Source organism: Molothrus ater, chromosome 8 (genome assembly GCF_012460135.2).
Source record: "Molothrus ater isolate BHLD 08-10-18 breed brown headed cowbird chromosome 8, BPBGC_Mater_1.1, whole genome shotgun sequence".
In the NCBI taxonomy this organism is placed as follows: Eukaryota; Metazoa; Chordata; class Aves; order Passeriformes; family Icteridae; genus Molothrus; species Molothrus ater.
This window is the reverse complement of record NC_050485.2, coordinates 2516086-2541406: the sequence shown is the minus strand read 5'-3', so window position 1 is coordinate 2541406 and position 25321 is coordinate 2516086. Positions and strand designations below refer to the sequence as shown.

General features: G+C 52.3%; 1 protein-coding gene across 1 annotated transcript in view; it reads left to right on the top strand.

Moving 5' to 3' along the window:
• Positions 1-201: 201 nt before the first annotated feature.
• The window catches only part of LOC118700292 (netrin receptor UNC5B-like), a 61895-nt gene continuing 36775 nt past the window's right edge, over positions 202-25321 (top strand). The window contains exon 1 of the mRNA XM_036404681.2: positions 202-327. Within this exon, the coding sequence (XP_036260574.1) occupies positions 246-327 (82 nt within the window). The 5' untranslated portion in view covers positions 202-245. The remainder of the gene's footprint in view (positions 328-25321) is intronic.

The window sequence follows — 25321 nt, the reverse complement described above, 5'->3', positions numbered from 1 at the left end:
TCCATCCACCCATCCATCCCTCCATCCCTCCATTCATCCCCCGGGATGCCTGCGCTGGCCCCGCGCATCCCGGGCTGGGCCGGGCGGGGCGCGGCTGAGCCGGGGCTCCGCTGCTGGCAGAGCCCGCCCCGGGCCCGCCCCGGCCCGCCCCGGCCCGCCCCGCCCGGCGCCGGGCAGCCCGGCAGTGTGGCGAGGCGGGCGGGCAGCGCTCCGCTCCCGGTGCCGCTGCCGATCCCGCTGCCGCCATGCCGCCGCCCTCCCTCCTCCTCCTCCTCCTCTCCTTCTTCCTCCCCGCGCTGCTGCTCCGCCGGGCGCTGGCCGCCGCAGGTAAGGGGGGGGGGGGGCACAACTTTGGGGGGCTGTGGGGTGGGCGGCATCTCCCCTAAAAAAGTTCACTGCGGTTGAGGTGCTCGGCCTTGGGACGCCGACTTGGTGTTTTTATTTCTTTTTTTTTTTTTTTTGATATAAAGGTGGCGAGGTTGGCATGCTCCCGGGGAGGATGATGCGCTGGGTGGCAGCGCTCCCTGCTCCTCGGGGGATGCTCCGCGGGGATACGGGGCTGGCAGCGCTCCCCGCTCCGGGGGGGATGCTCCGGGGGATGCGAGCTGCCAGCGCCGCTCCCTGCCCGCCTCGCCGTGCCGCTTCCTTATATTTCTCTCTCTCTGTGTACATATATATATATATATTTATTTTTCTTGGCAAAAGCAAAACAAACCCAGCCCTGTTTGTAGTAGCGCCGGCTGTGATTCCCCGGCAGGTCAAAGAAGTAACTATTCAGCCTGGTTTTTTTAAATTTTTTTTTTTTACTGATTATTATTATTAAATCTGCATTTTTATAAGCTGAGCGATTGATGGCCGGGCAGCCGAGTGGTCTTTTCCTATGGCTGTTCAAAGTTTCCTGTGCGCAGCCCAATCTTGTGATTGAGATGCACTTAAAATCCAGCCCTTCCGTTAGCAATCCCTGCCACAGACAAGAAACAGAGGCACGTCTCTCCTGCTGCCCTCTCTCGTTAAGACTCCTGCGATCAAACTCAGCCTTTCCTCCGTATATTCCCCCCCACATCCACTCCACAACTCCTGGACATCCTCAGCACTTTGTCCTTTGTCATCCTCCGGCGGTGGCAGAGCACAGCCGCTCGCGTTTCTTCTCCGCGTGTAGAAAAATGTGCTCGAGTGTAGAGCTCAGCAGGGCAGCCCTGTAAAGTTTGATGGTTTTTTGGAGGCTGGCAGAGACCGTGAGCGTGTTGGGCAAGGTCGTTATCCCGGCGGGAATTCGGGATCTGTCGCTCCCCGCAGCTCCCGGCGAGGGTTTGAGGACGCGTCGCGAAGCACAGATCGTTCTTGTTAAGGAGTTGAAAGCGTCTCCTGACGAGCTGATTTTCTAGGAAAATGAACCAAGCCTTCTTTTCTGAAGCGTAATTAAGGTGACGAGGAATTTTTAGGGAGGGAGTCTAATTAGATTAATATTTTTTCCGCCTCCGCCGCACAAAGATCCAGTATATTTCGGCAAATGGGGAACAGGAATGGCACTATTGATTTATCTAGGGGCCCGGACCTTGCTGCAGCAGCGTCCTCCAGCCAGAAGGAACTCTCTCCCTCGGTGGGAAGGGAGAGGTTTGAGAGCTGGCAGCTCCTGCTTGCCTGGGAGAGGTGCTGTGGGGATGGGCAGCGAGGGGCTCGGGGGCTCTGCACAGCACCGGGGCTTTGGGAAACCTGGATTAGCCAGACTGGATTAACCAGGCTGGATTAACCAGGCTGGATTAGCCAGGCTGCTGTTGGTCAGGGTTTAGCCAAGCTTTCCGTGGATGCTGAGGGGAGTTGGGGGGGATATCACTGTGTTTGTGCCTGGCTCTGTCCTCTTGTTTTTGTGTGAGCCAAGTTCATGCAGGGGTTGAAATAAAACTGGGCAGGAGGAAGGGAGGGAATGAAGAAGGAAAAAAACAAGTTAAACCTGACCCACCTGGCTCAGTTTGAGTCTGGGGAGCTCTCTCAAGGCACTATGCTGCTAATCTGGCATATGTACGTGTGTGTATAATAAAGTTTTTAGCTGGAGAGCTATAATTAGGGTTTCTCCAGGAGAGTTGTGTAGTGGTGGCATGTGATGGTGCAGAGGAGGGAGCTGAGATGGGTGCTCAGTCTGGGTGATCATCCACTCCCTTCCCCATCCTTGCCTGGCATTTAGAAGAGGCAGAATTGTTTTCACCCAGAGTTGTTTTCACCCAGATATGTTTTCACCCAGAAAACAATTTTCTCTTTCAATACCAAAGAATGCACATGCTGTTTGTGTCGGGTTTTGCAGTGTGTGGGGGTAGAAGTGTGGTTTTGGAAGGGGGTTTGAAACCCAGAAAGCATCTGGTCCACTCATCCATCCCCAGGAGCGCTGCTGGGTGGGGGAACCCAGCTCCCAGCGTGTCCCTTAGCCTGGGGCTTCATCCTGCTCCTCTGGGTAGGAAAACAATTTGGGGGGAGGATTTGGAGCTTGCTTGAAGGTCTTTCCCTGTGGGGCTGCACAGAGGGTGTAAGAAAACAATTTGGGGGGAGGATTTGGAGCTTGCTTGAAGGTCTTTCCCAAGGGGCTGCACAGAGGCTGTAGGAGAGCAGCTGAAATCCAGAGGGTGACGCTGGAGCTGGGGACTCGGCTGACAAAGGTGTTTTTGGACAGCTGTCATCCTGCTTCAGGAACGTCCTTCCATCCTTCTGCCCTGCCAGCAGCAGGAAAACACCCAGGGCTGGGGGGTGGAGGGGGGATAGCAGCACTGCTGTCCCCCAGCAGCATGAGGACATGGGTGGCAGGAGGCTGCCTGCCTGCTGCTGCCAGCCTGAGCAGATGGCTGGGGAAAAAATGCTCCTGGACCTGTTGCCTATCAAATCCTGCCCTTTGGAGGTGGAGGCTTGAGGACAGGGGTGTGTAGAAGGATCTGCTTGGGGTTTTTTTGTCTCCTTCTCCTTCAGCTGCTTTGTTGTGGAGCCCTCTCTCTCTCTCTCAGAAGCTGGTGCTCTCTGTGCCTGGTAGCAGCAGAGGGAAATACTGAAACAACAACAAAAAAAGGAGTGAAATGGAAAAAGACTGCTTTGGAGGGGGCAGAATCACTTGGAAATGGTAGTTGTAGGGGGCAGGGAGGAAATCCAGCTTGCATTTACTCTGCTTAGAAAGAAAAAGCTGACCCTGTAAGGAGCTTGGAGGGTTCAGCTGTGTCCTTCATCTCTGTATGGTCCCCCGGGTCCCTGGGGTGCTGGTTCCCTTTCCATCCCTGTCCTAGTCCAATAGGAATTATATATATATATATATATAAATATGTAAAAACCAGATCTGTATTTTGGGTCAGTTAAGTGAGCCAAGATGCTGCAAGGAGCTCTGCTTCCCTTCCATTTCCAGCAGTGGCATCCCCATGGCTTTCTCCCTCCCATTGGCATAATCCTGGCAGCCCTGTGGGGTTTTGGGAGAGTCCTGAGCTGGGCTTTGCTGGGCAAAGCCAGGCTGGCAGGCCAGTGCCAGGCCAGGAATGCTGTGAGGTGAGGACAGAGGGGCTGTGTGGAGTCTGAGGAGTTCATTACAGCAGATGTTGGTGCCATAAAGCCACAGGTTCCTGCTGTTTCCTATTCATTTATATCTTCCCAGCTTTAGCAATGCTAATGTGAATGAAAACATTTCCTGGGGGGGCTGGGGGGGGGGAGATAGGGAGATAAATCATCAGCCCATTCCCTCTGCCCCCTTCCTGCCATCCCACGCATGGGAAGGGGGGATTAACAGGGGTGCAAGGGATGCCTGAGCTGCTCAGTGGCTGCCATCAGCTCCTCCGTGGCAGTTGGAGGCCCACTGGCTTCAATTTTTTTCCAAATTACAGCTTTGCAGATTATGGAAAACCAATTTTATGGTTTTCCATAATCTGCAAAGCTGTAATTTGCTGTAATCAGTTGTATTGTGCAAGCCACCCCTGCCGGTGAGTCAGAGCACGGTGGCACCGAGCTGACACAGCCCTGGCCCTTGGGATGCTGGGCTCTGTGCAGGGGATCTGGGTCTGCTGAACACTTCCAGGAGTCTTAACCCTCCTGAAAGTGCTCAAGGCCAGGTGGGATTGGGTCCTGGTCCAGTGCAAAGTGTCCCTGCCCTTGGCAGTGAGGCTGGAATGAGATAAACTTTAAGGTCCCTCCAACCCAAACCAGTCTGTGACTCACTTCTGTTCACCTTGGGCTGAGGGGAGCCTGGGTGATCCTTCCCTGGCTGTGCCAGAGCCTTAAGGAAGCATTGTGTGGGCTGTGTCTCCAAAAAGCAGAGCCCTTGTGGTGAACCAGCAGCTTCTGAGGGATGTCTCCCCTCACATTAGGCTGGAGAAAATCCTGTGTGACCTGCACTGGGGCCGGGAATTCACCTTGGGCTGAGGGGAGCCTGGGTGATCATTCCCTGGCTCTGCCAGAGATGAGGGCCTTAAGGAAATGTTGTGTCAGCTGTATCTCCAAAAAGCAGAGCCCTTGTGGTGTTCCAGAATCAGTGAACCAGCAGCTTCCAAGTGATGTCTCCCCTCACATTAGGCCGGAGAAAATCCTGTGTGACCTGCACTGGGGCTGGGAATTCCCCTTGGGCTGAAAAGAGCCTGGGTGATCCTTCCCTGGCTCTGCCAGAGCTTAAAGAAACATTTTGTGACCTGTATCTCCCAAAAGCAGAGCCTTTGTGGTTAACCAGAGACTTCTGAGTGATTTCTCCCCTCAGACTAGGCCAGAGCAAATCCTGTGACCTGCACTAGGGCTGGGAATTGAGCAGCTCTGGCTTGGGAGAGGTAGAGAAAACCCAGAGAAAAGCCCAGAAAGCTGCTCTGATGTCTGGTTTCACAGCAGACATTCATTAAACAAATAAGAATTTGGCCATCAATCCCCAGCAGAGACGGGCTGAAACAGGAGGAGAGAAGACACCGAGGCCTCCACAGATGCTCCAGCCAGGCAGGCAAGGGAAGGAGGCCTGGCACAGCCCATGGGAAGGTGGGAAGCAGAGCTCACACAGCACACAAACACATTTTATTCCTCTCAGGCTGTAGGACACCCTGCCTGTGCTGAGCATGATGGTGAGGTCCCTCCCCAGGACCTGTCTCGGTGGCATCCTGGAGGCCTGGCCGGCTGAACCCCCTCGGGAACCCTCCATGAATCCTCCCTCTCCATCCCTGCAGGCTTGGCTGCATTTTTACTCTCAATAAAAACCTAAAAAAATTTAGGAGTGTGGGCTCACTGTGTTCTTCTCCCTGCATGGGGCCTGATGCTGCTGCTCAGGGTCCCAGTAAAGCATTCCTGCCCTCGGACGGGGCAGCCTGCAGAGCAAAGCATCCCAAAGGCTGCTGCACCGGGAATTATTTTTGAAGCCTCCTGGTTTTTCGGAGGCCTGACTCACGGCACAGGAATGCGCTGGGCTGGCAGCCCCAGACCTGCTCCTCAGCCAGGGGAAGAGCTGCCGTCTCCTCCTCCTCCTCCTCCTCCTCCTCCTCCTCCTCCTCCTCTGGAGCCCGTTCCCCTTCCCAAACCGCTGGGCTGGGCTGGTAGCAGCCACGTGTTTGCTGAGCTTGGATTTTTAGGGGATTTTTTTTTTCCATCCCTCTCCTATTTGCCTTTTTTTTTTTTTTAAAGGGGCTCAACCTCTTTTTAAAAATTTTTTTTAATTTTTATTGGGCTCAGCACCTCTGCTGAGGGAAAGGCAGAGATCAAACGCCAGCCAGGCTGGGAAAAGCTGGGTGAAGCCACGCTGGAAAACGAGGAAAGGGAAGGGAAGCAGGAATTATTTAGCACGGGGCTTGCTCCAGCGTGTCCTGCACTCTGCCTTTAATCTCCTGCGAGTCCCTCCCTGCCTCAGCCCGGGTCTCCTCTGCTCCCTTCTGCCTGGGGTGGCTTCTCCCACTCTTAGGGAGGCTGATCCCAGTTCCAGAGGGCTCCCCCAGACCCACACAGGTGGGGTGTAGCTGGGTCAGGTGTGTAGTGAAACACCTGGGCTGGTGGGGAACACCTGGGCCTCCTCCCCTAACTGCTGTAACTGGGGGTGTTGGAGCTGTAAGCTTGAAACCAAACTGCTGATGGCTGGGGAGGTGTCCTGGTCAAGGGACAGCAGTGACAAGTTTGTGTTTTTGCAGCCAGCCCAATCTTTCTCCATGGAGAAAGGGAAGAAGCATAGAAGCAAAGCAAGCCCCGTGTCACCACCATGCTCAGCACAGGCAGGGTGTCCTACAGCCTGAGAGGAATAAAATGTGTTTGTGTGGTGTGTGAGCTCTGCTTGCCACCTTCCCATGGGCTTTGCCAGGCCCCTTCCCCTGCCTGCCTGGCTGGAGCATCCTTGGTGTCTTCTCTCCTCCTGTTTCAGCCTCTCTCTGCTGGGGATTGATGGCCAAATTCTCATTTGTTTAGTGAAACATCCCCTTTTCGGCTAATTCCTTGCTGTAAGGAGGAGGAATTACCAGGTCCCAAGCCTTGGGAATGGCTGTGAAGCCATGTGGGGTATGAGCATGGGGATGGCAGTGGCACTGGAGGCCCAAAATTGGCCTGTGACCCTGGCACTCGAGTTTATCCAAGAGAAATATAAATCAGGAGCTGCATCCCACTGCTTGATCTGGGTGGATGTGGCTGACAGAGTCCCCCAGCATTTAAAAATAAAATGTTTTTGAGCTATTTTTCCTGTTTGGCCTTGCTTGCTGTGTAAGTTCAAGGCAGTGCTGGTGTGTTGTGTTGTTTGTTGTCGGTTTTTTATACCCTGGGCGGTGAAGGGTGTGAATTGAGACACTCACTACTTATATTATTACTGAAGAGCAGTAATATACCTGAAGAAGAAAAGCGAGCAGAGCTTTTCTGTCCTGGAATTCAAGGTCTGGGCTGTCCCTTTCTCCAGGGAAGCAAGTCCCTTCAGGAAAGGAGGAAAACCTTATGGATTTGGGGAGCATTTTGTGTAATACCTGTACACACACACACACACATACAGCACAAGCTGCCCTCGCTTCTCTCCCCAAATTATTCCCACATCTTTTGGGAATGACAGAGGAGGAGGAAAAGGGCTGGTTTGTACCACGAGTGATCCCTTCCCAGCTGGATTCCCCAGGGCTGTAAGCACAGGCTGTCAGCCCAGTTGTGGTGGAGCCAGACACAAAAGTCACATCCCAGCACCTCTCCCGCTTCTGGGGGGTCCTGCCAGTGTGGTTTCCTTCAAGACCCTATGAATAACCTTTGCTCCCCTCCTTCACAAGCCTGCACCCAGTGTGAGAGCTGAGGGATTGTTTCCCTTTGAAAGAGCGTGCAAAATCTCATTTTGGGATGTTTAATGCCAGTTAGATCCATCTGCCTCCCTCTCCAGTGGAAGGAGAGCCCAGGACTTTCGAGATGGGTGGGCTTGGGGACTCTGTGGGAATGATGCTGGGGGCATCATCTGAGCATCCCTGCAGGTACAGAATGCTAGGTGTGGGGAGTGGAAAAAAGCTTTTGTGGAGGTGGGGAAATACTCTTGGAGGTGATGTTGCTGCATGTGACATCATTTTTGGGTGCTTTGTCTTGTGCTAGGGATGAGGTGCAGCACACCTTGGATGTGTTGAGCCAAAGGCTGTGCAGGTAAAATGTGGGTGGGAGGTGGGGAGTGCTCCTTCCTGGAAGGCACCATGGTGCTCCTCCCCACCAGGCATCCCTCCCTTCTGGAGCTGTATGGAGAGAGATGTGGTGGCTCTTCAGTGATGGGAGGTGAGAGCAAGGCTCTTTGCACCCAGACTTTGTCCTGCTGTTCCTTTGTGAAGCTCCTCTCCTCCCTGGGCGCTGCCACTGGCATGGAACTGACCCCTGTTTGCCCCCTTTGCCACATCAGCACCTCTACAGGTCCCATTTAGCCACTAAAACGGGGCAGTTTGGGCTGGGTTTACTCCCAGGTGTACCTGCTCCTCCTGGGGCAGTGGCAGGATGGAGGGGTGGGACATTTCCAGCCAAATGCAGGCTTCCCTGCCAGGTGGCTTGCAGAGGTGTGAGGCTATTAAAAGGGTTGTGTTGCACTGTGCAGCGTGGGAGTTCTCCTTAGGCAGGAGGTTGCAGAGCCCAGGAATTCCTCAGGACAGATTCCTGGGAGGAGGGACATGCCTGGGATGCAGCAGTGCTGGCAGCAGTGTCCTCAGAGCTTTCCAGGCTGTGAGGTTTGGGCCACATGCGAGGGCATCCACAGCAGTGGCTGAAGGCACCAAAGTGAGTGAAGACTTTGTTTCACTGACCTTCCAGTAGACTCCCATGGTGTCTAGGAACTGTAATTCCTGCTGACTGCTAGCTGGAGGACTGGAGCAATTGGGATGGAGAACAATGCCATGGCTGACAAGGTGGTGTTGGGTCAAAGGTTGGACTCGGTGATTCTGGAGGTGTTTTTTAACTTCCATGATTCATAGCAGAGCTTTGGAGGGTTTCATGGAGATGGGTGAAGCAAAGTTCTTCCACTGGGTTGATGGGCTGTGCCTCCCTGCCATCTTCAGGGGGTCTGGCTGCCCCTTTTGGGGTCTGTGAGCAGGGGCTGCTCTCCCCCATGGGCTGTCACCATCCCACACCATCACCCAGCTGCCTTATTGGCTCCATCTGTTTGGGTTGGCCTGGAGAACAGAAGGGAGGGTGTTTTCCAGCAGCTAGAATGTGGTTGCTATTTAAAACAACCAAAAAAAAAAAAAAAAAAAAGAGAGAGAGAGAAAAATGCCGTCTGCTGCCTGCTTTTTGTCCGTGGAACCAAACAAGCATCCCCACCCTCACCTGGAGGGGCATCTCATCTCTGAGGGCTTTGCAGGGCCCTGCAAGCCAGGGCAGTAATTAGTGCTGGTGTCAGGGAGGATCCTGCAATGTGGCCGTGCTGTCTGCCCTGGGGCTGCTGCTGCCTTTGGGGTGGCCACTGCCCAGGTGTGGGATCCCAGCACCTCCCTCCACCCCTGTTTATCCCAAACAAGGGGTGCAGCCTTTGCCTCCTCGCTGCCACGGCTGGTTTGGCAGTTGCTGGAGGGTGCTACGGTATTCCTGCACTGGAATATTACTTTTGAAGGTTTTTCTTTCCCCCTTTGACAGATGTGAAATGTAGAGACAGGCTTAAAATGAAAGCATGGCTCCCAGAGTCCAATTACACAGCAATTAAAAGTAATCAGCGGTCTGGGTCGCTGAGCTGGAGAAGGGGTTCATGGAAGGGTTTTCTCTGCCAGCTTATCTTGGAGAAGCTTAAATGTCCTGTCTCTTCTGCTGTCTGGGCCCTGGCTGGGGGGCATCTTCACAGAGTAGGTTGAGCATTGCTGGAAATCTGAATTAGGCTGGGATTAAGCTGTTCCCAGTGCTCCCAGCTCCTCGCTGGGGCTGTGGCATCCCTACCCTGCTCCCTGGGCTCTCCCCTGAGTTCCATCAGTCTGTTTTGGGGCATTTGGTGATGTGGTGTCACTGCTGGGTGCACATTGTCATTCCTGGGGCCACTCTGGGCTGGAAGGAGGAAGAGGAGGTGGCACTTGGGGCTCCCCTGCCAGCTCCATCCAAGCACGTCCCCCAGGCCTGCAGTTCCTGCCATCCTCCCCTGTCTTTAGGAGGAGATGCTGACTCAGTTGTGGAAGCAGGTTTTCCTGCAGGATGTCTGATTCCCCTGCACATCATTTTGGCTGCTTTTCTGCAGCCAAAGCCTTGCAAGCGCCTCCTTCCGCGCTCCGGCGTCGGTGCTAACGGGATTTGTTACAGGAGAGGGGATTTGGCTGGGGAGCTGCTCGGGTGACTGGGATCCTGAGTGTGATGAAGTGGGGTGTGGGCTGCCAAGGGCTATAAAACTCTTTTCCTCCCCCTTTTCATTCCCTCTTTTCTTTTTTTTTTTTCCATGTGTGTCTCTGCTTTATGGTTTGCTACTGGTGAATGACTCGGTTTGGATTTAAGGACTTAGAGCCTCGTGGCTAATCCCTATCCTGGCTTGTGGATCCTTTGGATACCTTGATATACATAAAATACATATGATATATATGTGTGTGTATATATAAAACAAGGCATCAAGGCACTTATTTCATATTTCTAAAATTTATACACCAAGATAAAAAATGCTGGCTGTGCCCAAAGCTGGAAAAGCAAGATCCAAAAGCTGGGAAGAGGGTTGGGTTTTGCTTGGGCTGAGCAGTGACTAACCAGAGCTGAGCTTTTAAAACAAATGCTTGGGATAAACTGGTTATGCAAACTGGGGCGAATTGGGCAGGTTCCTTTGTAGTTTATAGCAAAACTCCAGGAGTCTGGGGCGTGTTGGGGCCGGTCCTGCCGGGGATGGAAAAACCCACATGCCGGCTTTGCCGATGGGGTCGCAGCCGACGGGGAGGCATCCTCAGGGATAAGGAGCAGGGGAAGCCACAGGTTCAGCTCTGTTCAGCTAAAACCTTGAGTAGCACCGATCCTAAGCACAGAACAGGTCAAAAATAGATGGCTTTTCTGCCTTTTTGAAGGGTGGTTTTTAATACCTGCTCAGAGGAATCCGTGCTGTGCTCGGCTCCAAGGAGCTGTCGGGCTTGCTGGTCCTGTGCTGCTGAAATTCAGCAATTCAGAGGATTTGGGGTTGTTTTTTTGCCTGGGACATGCAGGCATGCCAGCAATGCTCAGCATGCCTTGGGAAGGCTCTCAGGCTCACAGACCACAAGGCTTCTGGTTTCCATCACAGCAGCCGCTATTTTGGCCAGGGGCATCCATCCATCCATCCATCCATCCATCCATCCATCCATCCATCCATCCATCCATCCATCCATCCATCCATCCATCCATCCACCCACCCACCCACCCACCCATCCGTTTGTCTGTCCGTCCCACAGCCCTCCCAGGGCTCCTCTCCAGCGCGGTGCTTTGAGGACACTGGGATCAAGAAGGGGGTACAAGACCCCTTTGGGTGAATTTTCAACTCCACCCAGCCCTGTGGGCTGGGAGAAGGTGATGCCTGGCTTTTTGGAGAGGCAGGGTAATGCTCCATAAGAATCCCACTTGCTGCTTCCTGCTGGATCAGGCTTCTGGCTCAGCAAAGATCAGCTTAGGCTGCTGTAGTCATTTTGAGGGAGAAAAGCCTGGCTGCTGGATGGAGCAGAAAATTAGATGAAAACTGCCTTACAGGAAAATAAAAGATGATTTTTTGCATGCAGGGAGGGGAAAAGAGGAGGTGAAGTTGCTGCTTAACCCTGAACATCCTCTGAGCACTGCTGGACCCATTCACCATTCCTGCATCCTAAAGGATGCTGTTTCTGGCTTGTACAGAGGGATGAGGTTGGATGTGGGGCCCTGTGAGAAATGGACTTGTAAAGAATTTTTAAAATTTTGTAGAAAGCTTACACAGTCTTGTACAGTTGTATGTAAGCATTGAGATAAAGTGTGTTGACTTAGGAAGGTTATGGAATAAAGACGATATTGTTAAGCAAGGGATTGAATTAGAAATATGTTTTAATGAGTTTTAAAATATGGCTTTGTAAAAATATTAAACTAAATACTAAATACTAAGCTAAAATATTAAACTGAATACTAAACCAGGACAATTAGATATTTTAGAGAATTAGAATTGTGAAAGATGGGTTGTAGTAGGATGATGTGGGGTAAAAATATAGGTGATTGGTGTTAGAAGTAATAGTGGTGTGGTAAAATCAAATCTTCAATAAAACCTTTTAAAACACCTCTCAGTTGCTCCATCTCTGTAAGAGCTGGGAAAACCAACAGGACCTCAGTGGTCCCAGGCTGGCTGGGGAAGGAAAATCTTCCCTTGTAGAGCAAGTTCTTGCTGTGCTGCTCCCCCCTGCCTTTCCCTCTCCACTGGCTGTGTTTTCCTCAGTATTTATGGCCTGGCTGGAAGGAAGGGGACGCTCCAGCCGGGTTGTTAATGACCCCTGCACGGAACAGCAAAGCCCACTTAGCAGTCTCGGCCGAGGGGTTTTAGTGCAGCCTCTCTCCTTCCCTCGGAGATGGATGGATGGGAAGGACTGCCAGCACCATTCCTGCCTCGCAGAGAACAAGGGCTGGGGTTTGTGTGCCACGGGGAGGCGGGGGAAGGAGCCTGTGGAAAGTTTAGGGGGGAGAATTCAAACCATATGTTCCGCCCAGGGTCGAGTTGCAGAGCTAAAACCAGCAGGGAAGCCAAAGGAGCCGGAATCCTGCAGCTTGGCTGGGCTTTGCATCCCTGTAGGTGTGGGGGGGGAATCCAGTATGGCCTGCGCAAGGATGGTTTTATAAAATAAACCCTCCCTAAAAGATGATTTGGGTCCCGTGCCTAAACCCTCCCTAAAAGATGATTTGGGTCGCAATGCCTGGCACTCTGCTGTCCTGTGCTTTTAGAACTGGGGTCTTCAGGGCTGTTTCCAAGCCTTGGGGTTGCTCTAAATAATGCTGGGGGGGAAGAAGCTTGTCTGGGTTGTCCTGAGTTCGTGCTGTTTGCAAGTTTGATGGGAAGTCAAAGGAAGAAATTTCTGCCAGAAAGGGAGTGCCTGCAGCTCGCTGGAAAAGCAAGGGTGATGTGCCCAGCACCAAGGCTGCCCTTGTGCTCTCTTTCCAGCTACAGAGAGGAAAGTCAAAGTGGAAAAAGTTATGTGCAGGCAGCTTGTAGAGTTGTGGAGGCATCAGACCTGAGCGATCTGAGCTGGGTGAAAGTGCTTTGAAAAAGAAACCCAGAAGCAGGAGAAGCACCGAGGTCTCCCAGCAAACTTTTTGAGCTGGGAGATCTCTTTTGTTCCCCAGACTAAAGGCATGGAGACAATATCTGATTCCCCAGCCGGCTCCACGGAGCTGTTTGCAACCTGTCAGCTTGGAAACCATCTGCTCACAGCCCGTGGGGACTGTGCTGTATGTGGGACACAGGGGGAGGGAGGCTCTGCCGTGACCCCCGTGGGATCCAGCCCCTCTGCACCACCTTGTCCTCTGCCCCAAGAGGAGCTCCTGTGCCTAAAACGCCCAAAAATCCCCATGGATTTATCTTTGGGCCTGCTGGATTATTTTTTGTTGCTTGTTTGTTTGGGAAGGGGGGGCTGTTTCTTTTTTTAGCTTCATTTCCTAAAAAAAAAAAAAAAACAGACTTTTTTTTTTCCTTAGCTGCCGTGCTGTTTGTACGTCTGCATCCCTCTCCCTCTGATTCAGAAGAAGATGTCTCGTAATTAAGTGCCTGTCTGATTAGGAAATTAGCAATAAAGTTTTTATCTAGGGTGGTCGGCCAGTGAGAGGGATCTATTAATATCCCACTTAAAAACAACAACAAAAAAAAAACAACCCCAAAACATCAACAGCATAACACTTGCCACCTACTATTGGGGAACACAAATGCCATGTGGGAGGGAGGATTTGGAGCAGCAGATCCATGGGAAATCTGGCTTTGCTTTGCTGCTTGGGGGACCACGGTGTATGATCAGAGATGGGGCACCTGGAAATTAATGAAGGATTGAGGAAAATGCTGGAAAAACCTTAGGCAAGGTGAGGGAAGCGCTGTGGGCTGCTCTCAGGGCATGGCAAGAGGCACTTGTTGGCAGGTGACCTTAATTTGAAGGAAATGATCCTTTGCTAATGATGTTTGAGATGGAAGGGGGAGCAGGAGAGGAGCATCCCACGCCTGGGTTAGCAGGGAGAGGTGGGGAGGCTTCCTTCCAGCTCTGCAAGAAATCACCTGGCACGGGGGATGTGGGGCACTGATGGCAACCACAGGGCCCAAAGGTTGAAGGAGTTTGGGTTATCACAGACTTCTAGGCCAGGATTATCCTGAAGCTTTGGTTTTCCATGGTTTTGGGGAGCAGCAGCTCCTGGCCCCTCCAAAAATGGAGCACCAAGGAGAAGGATGGTGGGGGGAAGAGCATCCTCCACTGAGATGGTTTCAGCTGCTTCTCCAGGTGCTCAGGGTGTCCCCAGGGTTTGATCTGGCTGGTGTTTGTCCCTTGGGCAGTGCCACAATAAACCTGGCTCTTGCCTCATTGGGTTTGGGACACTCCAGCTGCCCAGGAGATGCTGTAATCCAAGAGGAGCTGAACCTGAGGGAGGACTGGGTGATGAAAGGAGTCCTTGTCCTATTGCAGACAATATTGCAGAGTCCCTTGGGTTTTAAAGCACATTCTTTGCAGAGACAGGCTCTTAATGCAGTGCAGGAGAAGGCTTGGAAAAGCAGGAGGAGGTTCTCAAGGAGCTGGTGGAAATGAGAACCTGGAGCTAGGAAAGCTGAAGTGTGCTTTCTTCCAGCACCAGGATGTTTATTGCAGATAATTCAGAGAGATGGCATCTCTTTTGATTAAAAAAAAAAAAAGAAAAACAACCTCTATTTTGAGACTGCTGAGAAAGTGACTGCCCCTTGTGATTTTTCACAGCTGAGATCATTTCTGGCTGAGTGAATCCACTCTGGAGGTTTTAGGCTCGATGTGTATGGGTGAGCTCAGAATCTGAATTTTTATGGGGTGTGGGGTAGGGGTAAATCTCTATCACTTTGGACCAAAAGATGCATCAGTGAAGAGAAGACTTTCATCCACTTTTGGGGTGAACTGTGATCAGGAGCTGCTGTGCTCTGAGGGAAAACAAGAAACGAGCGTTTGCTGAGAGCACATTAGCAAAAGCTGGAAGGAATTACTCCTCTTTTCAGAAATAGGTAATTCACATCATTTTGGGAGACACTGAATTTCAGCAGTGCTTATTCAGGCCCAGATTCAGTCTTGTTCCCTGGACTGCAGACTTTGGGAGAAGAAATTAAGTCTGAGGCAAAGCAGGCTGCCTGTGGGAGGGACCGAGGCTCAGAGCAGGGCTTTAATTTCAGCGGTGCAGCAGTGTAATAGTGTTGTTTATAAGCTTCTCTTGCCACATGAAAGCAACGTGGCATTATCCTGCTTGGCCCTAAAAGCAGGGAAGCAGCCAGAAGAGGCCTGATTACAGAGCAGCAGCTCTTTCTTCCCATCACTACAAAAGAATAGACAATAGAAAGCAGGATCCAGTTTTAGCTGCAGTAATGCAATGCCCTCCTTCTGGTGGTCATGTCACATGCTGCCTGAGTAACTCCCATCCTTGTTTTGCCTGGAAAACCAGCCTGGGAGGGAAGGAAGGAAGGAGGGAGGAAGCAATGGCTTGGGCTGGGTGATGCTGGGATCAAGTGCCCAGCTGTGGGTGGACCTTGTCTCTGTGGGGACCTTTGGGACCTTCAGCATCTGTGGGGACAGCAATGGAGGAAGGGGAAGGTGGTGGCCTTCAACATCTGTGGGGACAGCAGTGGAGCTGTGGAGCTGGTGGGCTGTTGGTTTTTGGGTCACCAGCCCTAGGAATGAGGGGTGCCTTGGGAGGCTGAGCCTGAGGCTATGGAATAGGAACTCACAAAATCAGCTTTGTGCTTGCTCCTGCCATGAGCTTCTTACCCACGTATGAGGGGGGCTAAGCCATCAAAAACATGGATTTGATTTTTTTTTCCCTCAAGGATAACTAACTTGATGGTTTTAAGGCATTTTGGAAGCAGCATGGGGGATGTTCCCAGCTTATTTTGTGTTGCTTGGCTTCCCCAGGTTGGGTGATCTATGTGGGTGATTGCTAAGGAGAAAGGGGACCCCTCTGAGGCCCTGTTGTCACCCCCATCATTGCAGGAGGTGTGGAGAAAATTCCAGCTGGAGATAATTTTTTAAAGTGGCCACAGGTCACAGCTGGCTTGCTTTGGGCTCTGGCATTTCCCAAAAAAGCTGGATGGGAAAGCAGTGCAGGGAAAAACCCACAGCAGAAACCTGACAGCTCTTTGTGCCTGGGACAAAGGGCTGGTTTGGAGTTACAGGGAAGAAAAGGAGCTGTGTTTGTGGAGGGAAAGGTGTTGTAAGATGGGTATTGGGACTGGGGGGAGCCAGATGAGGCCAGAATGAGAAAATACATTGTTGAGGATGATTGAGGATGCTGGCCCTGGGGAAATCTTTCACCAGCCTCCTGGTGCTGTGGATGCTGATTTCCCCACTTCTCTGCAGCTTTAAACATGCAGGAGACAAACTGTCCCTGGACACTGGAGTGGCAGGAGGTGGGTGCCCACTGCCAGCATCACAGGTGTGTGCTGGGGATGCCACCAAGCCCTGGAGCTGGGACTGCTCCCAGCCTGTGAGGGGTTTTAACTCCATTTCCCCCTCCTCACTCAGTCTGCAGTTAGGGGCACCTTTTATTACACCTTTTTTATGCCCAAGACTAATGGTTCAGCCTGAATACGTTATCAGAGCAGTGTCTGATAAGTTTTCTGCCTTGAAGCCCTGGGGAAGTGCTTGTTCAGGGCCACTGCAATAGATTTTCCTCTTCTTTCCCAGCTGCCTAAAAATGGTGTGATTTTTTTTTTTTACTTGCTCCTTAACTGAGCATTATTACTTTAATCAGTGGGAAGAAAAATGCAGGGCCCAGCCAGTGTTGTCCATAAAGGCTTGCAATGCCTCTTTGTGCTTTCATAAACCCACAAATGGCTGCTGATAGGAAAGAATGAATCCCTGATTGCTCAGATGGGCTCGGATCCTGTCAGGGAGGTGACAAGGGTGGAGCTGGTGGCTCGATCCCGGCTGTGGAGGTGATTGAGGCTGGTGGTGAAGAGGGTTTGATGTGGATGTGGAGCAGTGGAGGCACCAGGACGTTGTGGAGGGGGATGCAGAGGCCCCAGGTGAAGTCTGGAAGACAGGAGGAGGTCCCACATGGAGTGGGATGCTGAGCATCCATGGAAGCAGCCTCATGTGCATTAATCCAGGAGCTGCCTGCAGCTCCCCTTTCAAGCTGTAATAGCCAGACCTGGGAGAGTCAATCCATATCTATTTAAAGCACTTCAATAAATAAAGATACTAAATAAAATCACAGTGGCCCTGCACTCTCTCTGAGCTTCTAGGATTTCCCTTTCCCCTCCCTACGTTTGCTTCTGGATGCATCCGGAGGTGAAGGAAGGGAAGGGATGGGAAGGGTCAGGAGTCTTGGCTTGTGTGGGTGACCTACACCTCTCACCTGTGGGTCTGCAGCCAGATACCAACGTGGACAAATCAGGGAGATTGTGCCACCCAAATGAGGGATCATCACCCCAAATCCGGACCCAAATGAGGATAGGAGAGGGGGTACACACATTTCTTCAGGGATGTTTTATTAAAGGCAGTTTTCAGGGCACAGCAGAGGAGTCCCAGTGGTCGCTGTTCTCTGTGGCAGGAAGGTGACAAGTGGGGAGCTGTCTTTGCAAGCCCTCTGTAATGCTAATGGAAGTGCAGGTTGGCTTTTTGTTGTTGTTGTTTGGGTTTTTTTTATTTCCCCCCTGCCCCTCCCTTGCAGAGGACTAACCAGGGAACACTTGTTGGAGGATAAAATTAAAAAGCCCGTGGTGGTTTATTTTGAGGGCAGTGTGTTTGCTTTCACTTCATGCTGGAGGGAATTGCTCTGCTGCTGTCAGCAAATAAATAAAATAAGAGCTTTGTTTTAAATTAGACTTTCTTCTGGTAGCTAATTAGGCGAGCTGATACCTGCAGTTGCATTACCTAGGCACCGACTGTACCCAGCATATTTGAGGCATATGGCTGCTGTCGGCAGCTTCTAAACTTCATTAGCCCCTCATTATGATTTTTTAAAATATCCCCTTAATTGGCTGCGAATTCCCTGAGGCTCTGATGGCATCAGGACTCCTTCCCTGAGAGGCTCAGGGATGAAGCTGGGGGATGCTGTCCGGCATGGGGTTACACTGTGCGATGCTTTCCAACCACGAGGGCCAACTTTTGGGTTCCTAATTGTGAAAATGAGCACTGCGAGCTGGTTTTGGGTGTTATAAGAACACGCAGCCCTCATGCCGGGGGGGACTGAGGGAGCGCCAGGCTGGAGCCGCGGCTCCTGTCCCACCTGGAGGGAGCTTGGCTGTGTCTCTGCTCCTCTCCTCGCCGCTGCTGTGGGCTGGCTGGAAGTTCCTGTCGATCCTGTTGGGGATGGGGATGAGCCCCGGGCAGCTCCAGAGCTGGGGGCTAAGCAGAGCCTGCCTTCCTCCTCCTCCTCCTCAGAGCAGAGCCCGCCGCCCTCCTCGCCAGGGAGGAAGGCTCTGGGGTCCCATCCCACAGGAGGGACTGCGAGGGTCCCCAAGCTGAGCCCTGAGGGCTCGGGCTGGTTCGGGAACGGCTCACAGCTCCCACCCGGGATGTTTTGGGGCGAGATCATCCCGAGTCCTTCCCTGAGGGGCTGCCCCTGGCCGGGATGAAGCTGAGGGTGGCTGTCCGCATGGGGTACACGGTGCGATGCTTCCCAGCCACCGAGGGCAAACTTCTGGGTCCCCAATGAGCACTCTGAACTCTTTTTGGGTGGAGAGGACGAGGCTGTCCCGGCTGTCGCCCCGCGTCCCCCCGGCTCACGCCTGGGGCATTCCCAGCCGGGCTCCCGTCCTCTGTGGGCTAATGAAGCGGAGTCATTATCCCCGGGGATAATTACCGGCCCTTGCGCAAGGCGGGGGCGCTTCCGACCCCTCAGGCCTTGCCGGGAGCCGGGGCTGGGCCCCGAGCACCCCTCAGACCCCCCGGCCCTCCCCAGATCTGCTCGCTGTGGGCAGGGGCCAGGGGAGGGGGCTCTTCCTCCCCCTCCTCCTCCTCCTCCTGCCCCCATGCCGCATTCCTGCTCGGGAGGAGATAAGGATCCAGTCTGGCGCCGGGGTTTCAATGCGCTCCCTGATTATCGGCAGGCGCCGGGCAGAGCCCCGGGCAGCGATAAGTGGGGAAAGGGAACGGGGAGGGGGCTGCCCTGCTCTGGGCAGCACAGGCTCCAGCCCACTTAAAAGGCTTTTCCTTTATTTTCCTTTTCTTTCCTTTCTTTTTATTTTTTCTGAATTTTTTTTTTGCCTGTCCACCCAGGGCTGCTGGGGCCTCACACGCTGGGCTTGTGTGGGGATGGAGGGGGATGAGGGAAAGATGTCCCAAGCTCAGCAGCTGGGTTCACAGGTTCACAGAATCACTGAATAATTTGGGTCAGAAGGGATCTTAAAGCTTAAAGACCATGGGCAGGACAAGTTCCCCTATCCTAGGTGGCTCCAAGTCCTGTCCAACCTGGTCTTGGACACTTCCACGGGTTCAGGAAGCTTCTCTGGGTAGCCTGTGCCAGGGCCTCACCACACTACAGGGAAGCATTTCTCCCTAATACCCAATCTAACCCTGCTCTCTGGCAGTGGGAAGCCATTTCCCATTGTCCTGTTCCTCCAGAGCCTTGTCCAAAATCTCTCTCCAGCTCTCCTGGAGCCCCTTTAGACACTGGAAGGGGCTCTGTGATCTCCATGGAGCCTTCTCCTCTCCAGGTGGCCCCCCAGCTCTCCCAGCCTGGTTCCTTGCAGAGGCTCTCCAGCCCTTGGAGCATCTCCTTGGCCCCTTCTGGACTGGCTCCAACAGCTCCAAGTCCTCCTTGTGCTGGAGGCCCCAGAGCTGGACACAGCTCTGCAGCTTGGGAAAGTCATCAGAGGTCATTGAGTCTCAGCATTTGGGCACAAAGATGTCACCACCAAGCACATGGGGGTGCTTTCCTCCCTGGGAGGGTGGACATGCATGTCCAAAGTCACCTGCAGCAGGCACTGTGTCCATGGGACACTGTCCCTTCCCCTTCCAGATGTTGCATTGCACATCTGGGCCTCCCACCTTCCCCACCAGTCCCTTGCAGCTCTTCAGCCAAAGTGTCCCTTCTGGGTTTTAGGGGCTCAGGGCCGGGTCTTTATCAGCTGGGTGAGCCCTCCACGGGACAAAAGCTCTTATCGTGTCGGTGGCATCTCTGTCTGTGTGCAATTAAGCCCCATGTGTCTCCTCTCTGCCAAGGAATCTGGAGGCGAGGGAAGAGCCTTATCTTCCTGCTGGTGGCTGGAATGCTCTTGCAGCCCAAAGGCATTTCTCTGCTGTGCTAATTCTGGGGATAAAAAAAAAAAACACCAAAAAACCCCCAACAAGCCCATGGAGTTTTGCCTTCTTTTTTCACTCTTAAGCTTATAAATAACAGTGCAGCATCCTGGGGAAGGGTGGTGAGGTTTGGTTTTTTTTTTCCCTAAAGTTTTTTTCCTCCTCTAAGTGTAACTCTGGGCTGATATCCCAGGAATGTGATCCCTGATGCTCGTAAAAACCCAGCTTCTGGCCTCCTCCTTCCTTCCCAGGCATTAAAGAGCCAGGCCTTGGGGATGAACTGGTGGGATCTCACATCCACTGGGATACTCCACAACACATGGGGCCTCTGGTTTCCGCTGTGAGCTCTCTGAAGCTTCCTGCATTAATATTTGATGCTTTTCCTCGGGGTGAACATTAACAAGAAGTGAGCACCACCAAAAAAAGGTGCTTTTTTTGGTTTTAGTGGAGGGGAGAGAGAAAGAAGGAGTGGGGGAAAAGCTGAAATGCAATCGTTTTTTATGGCTTTCCGGAAGGGCTTGGATGTGGCTTGGACAGCATCGGGTCAGGAGCAGAAGGAGCAGATAGCCCCAGATCCTCCCTGCCTACTTGCATCTTTCCCTTTCAGGTCGTAAATATAAAACCACTACTTGAAAAACAAAAAGCTCGTTAAGCTGTCAGCGGGCTCCCTCTTGGAGGGTTGTAAATGTGTCTCTGAGCAGTGGCTTTTGTTCCTGTCATGGCTGGGCTCAGGAACTGGGGCTGGAGGCAGGGAGGGAGGGAAGGTCCCTGCCCATAGGGGTGCTGGTGATGGGGCTCTGACCCCACTAACATCCCACTGCTGCTGATTTGAGGCTCCCCAGCCCTTCTTGTGGTCTTCCTTGTGGACCTCGAGGTATGAAGGTGCTCCAGTGGAGCAGGATTGTGTGAAAACTGCCAATCACTTGTTTTTAAAAATTTAAAAGTTGAATAGTAATAAAATGGTTATAAAAATAATAATATAATTAGAGTAATAATACTTTGAACAATTAGGATTAGGACAATATGAGACAATAGAAACAAAGAGTTACAGACAGTCCAGCTACCTTTTCTGGGCAAAATAAGCCTGAAAAAGGACCCACGTTAACAGAGGATTAACCCTTAAAAGCAACAGCCTGTTGCATATTCCTACACCTCATCCATGATGCATAAATTCCATTCAAACCCAGGATTCTGTCTGGGCAGTGTCAGCTTCTTCCTCTGAATCCTGACTGAGTCTTCAGGGCTGATCAAGGTGGGAAGAACTTGATAATGGAGCAATAAATTCTCTTTCTCTGAAAGATTTGGGTGTCCTCTGGCTGCTACCTCAGTGCAAGTCCTCTCTTTAAAAAAAGTATCCTACATAGCATAGTTTCTATTTTAACATTTTGTTATAACCTAAAACTATATTTACACACTACTTGAGAGAATGAATACAGCATCACTTTCTAACACCACACATATAATATTCGTTTGAATATTTGCGAAAAGCCAATCATAAAATACTCATTTTTCACAATAGGAAAGATGGGTGCTGATGTCTCTACAAACAACTCGATGGGTGAGGGTCTTCAGGAGAAATGGGTGCTGATGTCTGCAAAATGGGGTTTATGTTTGTAGCTTACAGAACCCAGGCAGTTTGAACTCCTGAGCTGTAGGGTGATAGGCAAATGGGTCTGCAAAGGCTATTGCAGAACACAGACAGCCTGAACTTCTGTACTTTTGAGGGAATATGACATGTTGGAGTGGGAAAATGTGTGCTGGGCTGCTCAGGCAGGCTGTACCTTCCTGGTGCCTCAGCCAGCAGGGAAAGGAAGAGGCAACATGGGGCTGGGAGAAATCTCTCAGCACTGTTGGGTGGTGGAGTCCCCATCCCTGCAGGTGTCCATGGACATGGCGCTCGGTGCTCTGCTCTGGGTGGCACGGTGAGGATGTGTCACAGGTTGCACTCGATGGTTTTGGAGGTCTTTGGAGGTCTTTTTTGACTGAAATGATTCTGTGAGTCTGCTCAGGCAGTGACAGCCTCGGTGACTGTCCCCTGGGCGCCAGGGGCAGGGGCTCAGACTTCTGCCTCTGTGTCACCTCATTGATTTCAGCACAAACAGCTCGGCTCAGCTCGCTGAGACAGGTGCTAGAGATGATCCAAACAGCCCACAAACAGCAGGAGAAGGGGATGGGGAGAGCATCCCATTGCCTTCTCCTGGGAGATGGGGAAACCAGGAGAGCTGGCTGCTATTTGGACTAAACCAAACTCTGTTTTTTTCCATGTGTCTTCTGTTGGTGGAGTTTTCCCTTTGTCCCTGGATAGGCAAAACAATTTTGGGGATCCTGATGTGGGGACAGAGAGGGAGGAGATGCAGAGCTGGCACAGATGTGACCCACGAGTGCCAGGAGGCTGCTGGTGGGTGCAGGAGCAATCCATCCTGGTGTGGAAAGGATTACCAGCATTTTAGGGCCTGTTTTGCTTCCAGAGGAAGATTTTCCATGCTGAGAATAAGGACCCTCAGCCCTGTGATCTGGTTGTCATTTAGGGCCCCGATGTTTCTCCTGCACGCAGCCGCTCCCGCATTAACATCTAATTAGCAGCAGCTTAAAAACCCCCACGCCTGAACTGCCTGAACCGGGAGGAGAAAGAAAAGGGTGAGGAATTAAAGATGCAAAAGACCTGTTAGATCATCTGGTCCTTCCTTTGGGATTGTTCCGGCGGTGTTTTGTCCAGTCTTGTTCAAAAAGTCTCCAGGGCCATTACGGCTTCCCTCAGAGGGCTGTTTCATTGTGTACCGAGAGAAACCTTCATAAATGTAAAAGCTTTATACAATTGAGGTAAAAGAAACAGATTGAGTCATTGTATTGTTCTTTGTAATCAGCTTTGCTGTTCATTAATTTCCTCCCCAAAGCCTTATTTAGGCTGGGAATCTGAGAGAAAAAGCACGTGTGAGGGATGGTGGGAACAGGCTGCCTGGCTCCGGTGGGTTCCTGTGCATCACCCTGCTCTCCCTGGCAGCCTGGATGTGTTCAGACACCTCCAGGAGCCCTGGCTGCCCCAGGGCTGGGCCAAATTCAGCTGCAAAGATGGGGATAGGTTCATCCTGCAGTGGGGTCTGGCTCTTCTGGGCAGCTCCTGATGCTGGAGCTTTCTAATGTAGCTGGTTTGAAGTGACAGCATAAAAAAAAAAGGCTACAGGTGGGCATCAGCTGGTGCAGAAATGAGGAGAAAAGAGGAGGCACAATGCTCACCCTTGTGCTGCAGTGGCTCAGGGGTTTGGGAGCCGTGCCCTTGGCTGCAGGCTCTGCAGTGACACGGCATGGGACACGCAGCATCCCTCTCTGTCCCTGTCACATCAGATGCTTTTTGCTGGTGGCGTGTTCTGGGTGAGGCTTCTTTAATTAGGTCTCCCTATCCTTCCGTGTCCCAGTGTGTGTTTGCTTTTTTAACCTTGCCAGTCTGCTGGATAATTTTTTCCTTTAATGTGCCTTGCTTGTTTCCCTTTCCAAACAGTGTCCTTCCTCCTCTGGTATTTCAGTGGAAGGTGTCCCTGCCCTTGGCAGGGGGGTGGAATGAGATGATCTTTAAGGGCCCTTCCAAGCCAAACTGTTTTGTTATTATTTTCTTTCCTCCCTGTTTTTCTCCCATCCTTATCCCTAATGATTCCCCAAGTCCCCTGCATCATGTCTGGGCTCTTCCAAGGGGACGTGCTCCACGCTCAGACCAGCTGCCAGCATGGCCCAAATGATGTGTCCTTGTCCTTCCTGTCCTTGTGGGACACCTGGGCCACCAGCAGTGTGCTTGGTGGCCCTCAGCAGTCCCACGTGCAGTAAATGAGCAGCAGTGCCAGATGTTGTGCAGCCAGCTGCTGCTCCTTCTCCAGAGTGCTCCAGCCTTGGACCAGCTTTAATCCTCCCCCCTGGAATACCCCAAGTGCTAATCCTGGGCTCTGCCAGAGGGAATGGCAGAGGGAATGTTCTTGGGAGGGTGCTTTGGGTGTTCTCTGGTGAGCTGGGGGGATCCCAGCCTGTCTGAGGAGCTCAGGGAAGTTGGCTTGCCAGGAGTTTGGTGCAGCAGTGAAGGAGCAGTGGCATTGCTCCAGGTGCCTGTTTGCATTTCCTGGCTGGAAATGCAGCTGGAGTTGCACAGAGGAGACAGAAGTGATTCCTGCTGTGATCCACACTGCTCCTGAGCATCTCTGCTCTTTCCACTACACTTCCCTTGCTGTCTGAGGGCTCTGTGGGGTCTCTTGCAGCCCCCTTTCCTTGCCCCAGAGCACCCTGTTGGCTGTGGGCGGGTGCAGAGGGAAGTTGTGGGGAATTCCCAGTGAGGAGAGCCGGGGGTGATCCTGCCAAGCCAGCTCTCCTCCCTCACAGCCCTGCTGGAGCCTTCCCAAACATCAGGCCCTGCAGCCTCCCCAGCTCTGTGCATGGGGCAGTGCTGGGAGGCTCTTTCACAGGGCTTTTGGAGGAGGAAGAGCAGGAGATGAGAACCAGGAGGAAGAACATACTTCCAGCCTCTCTGACTGCTTGGCAGCACCTCCTTTGTCCTGTGGAGGAGGATGTGGGGCATCTCCAGGGCTGGGAAAGAGTGCCCTGGTGCCTGCTGGCCAGCCTGCCTTCCTCCTGCACTGCTCAGAGCCCTGCACCACAGAGTCCTGAAATTCTCTGGGCATCCTTTATTGCCCAGAACCTTTCTCAGGGCTGCCTGTGGTGCTCAGAGCCCTGCACCAGGGTACCCTGCACTGCTCAGGGCATCCTTTATGCTCAAAGCCCTATTCAGAGGATGTTCTGCAATGCTCAGGAGGTGTCCTGAGATGCTCAGAGCCCTTTTTGGGGAGGGAACCCTGCAATATTCAGAGCCTTGGATCAGGGATCAATATTGATCAGCCCTGGATCAATAATCCCTGCACTGTTTAAGACACCTTTAATGCTCAGAGCCGTTCTTGGAGGTTCCTGTGGTGCTCAGGGGATGCTCAGAGCCCTGGACCAGAGAGTTCTGAAATTCTCAGGGCATCCTTTATTGCCCAGAACCTTTCTCAGGGCTGGCCTGTGGTGCTCAGAGCCCTGCACCAGGGTATCCTGCACTGCTCAGGGCATCCTTTATGCTCAAAACCCTATGCAGGGGATGTTCTGCAATGCTCAGGGGGTGTCCTGAGATGCTCAGAGCCCTTTTTGGAGGGAGCCCTGCAATAAATTCAGAGCCCTGGATCAGGGATCAATATTGATCAGCCCTGGATCAATAATCCCTGCACTGTTTAGGGCACCCTTAATGCTCAGAGCCCTTCTCAGAGGTTTCTGTGGTGCTCAGGGAATGCTCAGAGCCCTGGAGCAGAGAGTCCTGAAATTCTCAGGGCATCCTTATGCTCAAAGCCCTATTCAGGGGATGTTCTGTAATGCTCAGGGGATGTCCTGAGATGCTCAGAGCCCTTTTGGGGAGGGAGCCCTGCAATAAATTCAGAATTCTGGATCACTCTTGCATCGTTTAGGGCACCCTTAATGCTCCGAGCCCTTCTCAGAGGTCCCTGTGGTGCTCAGGGCATGCTCAGAGC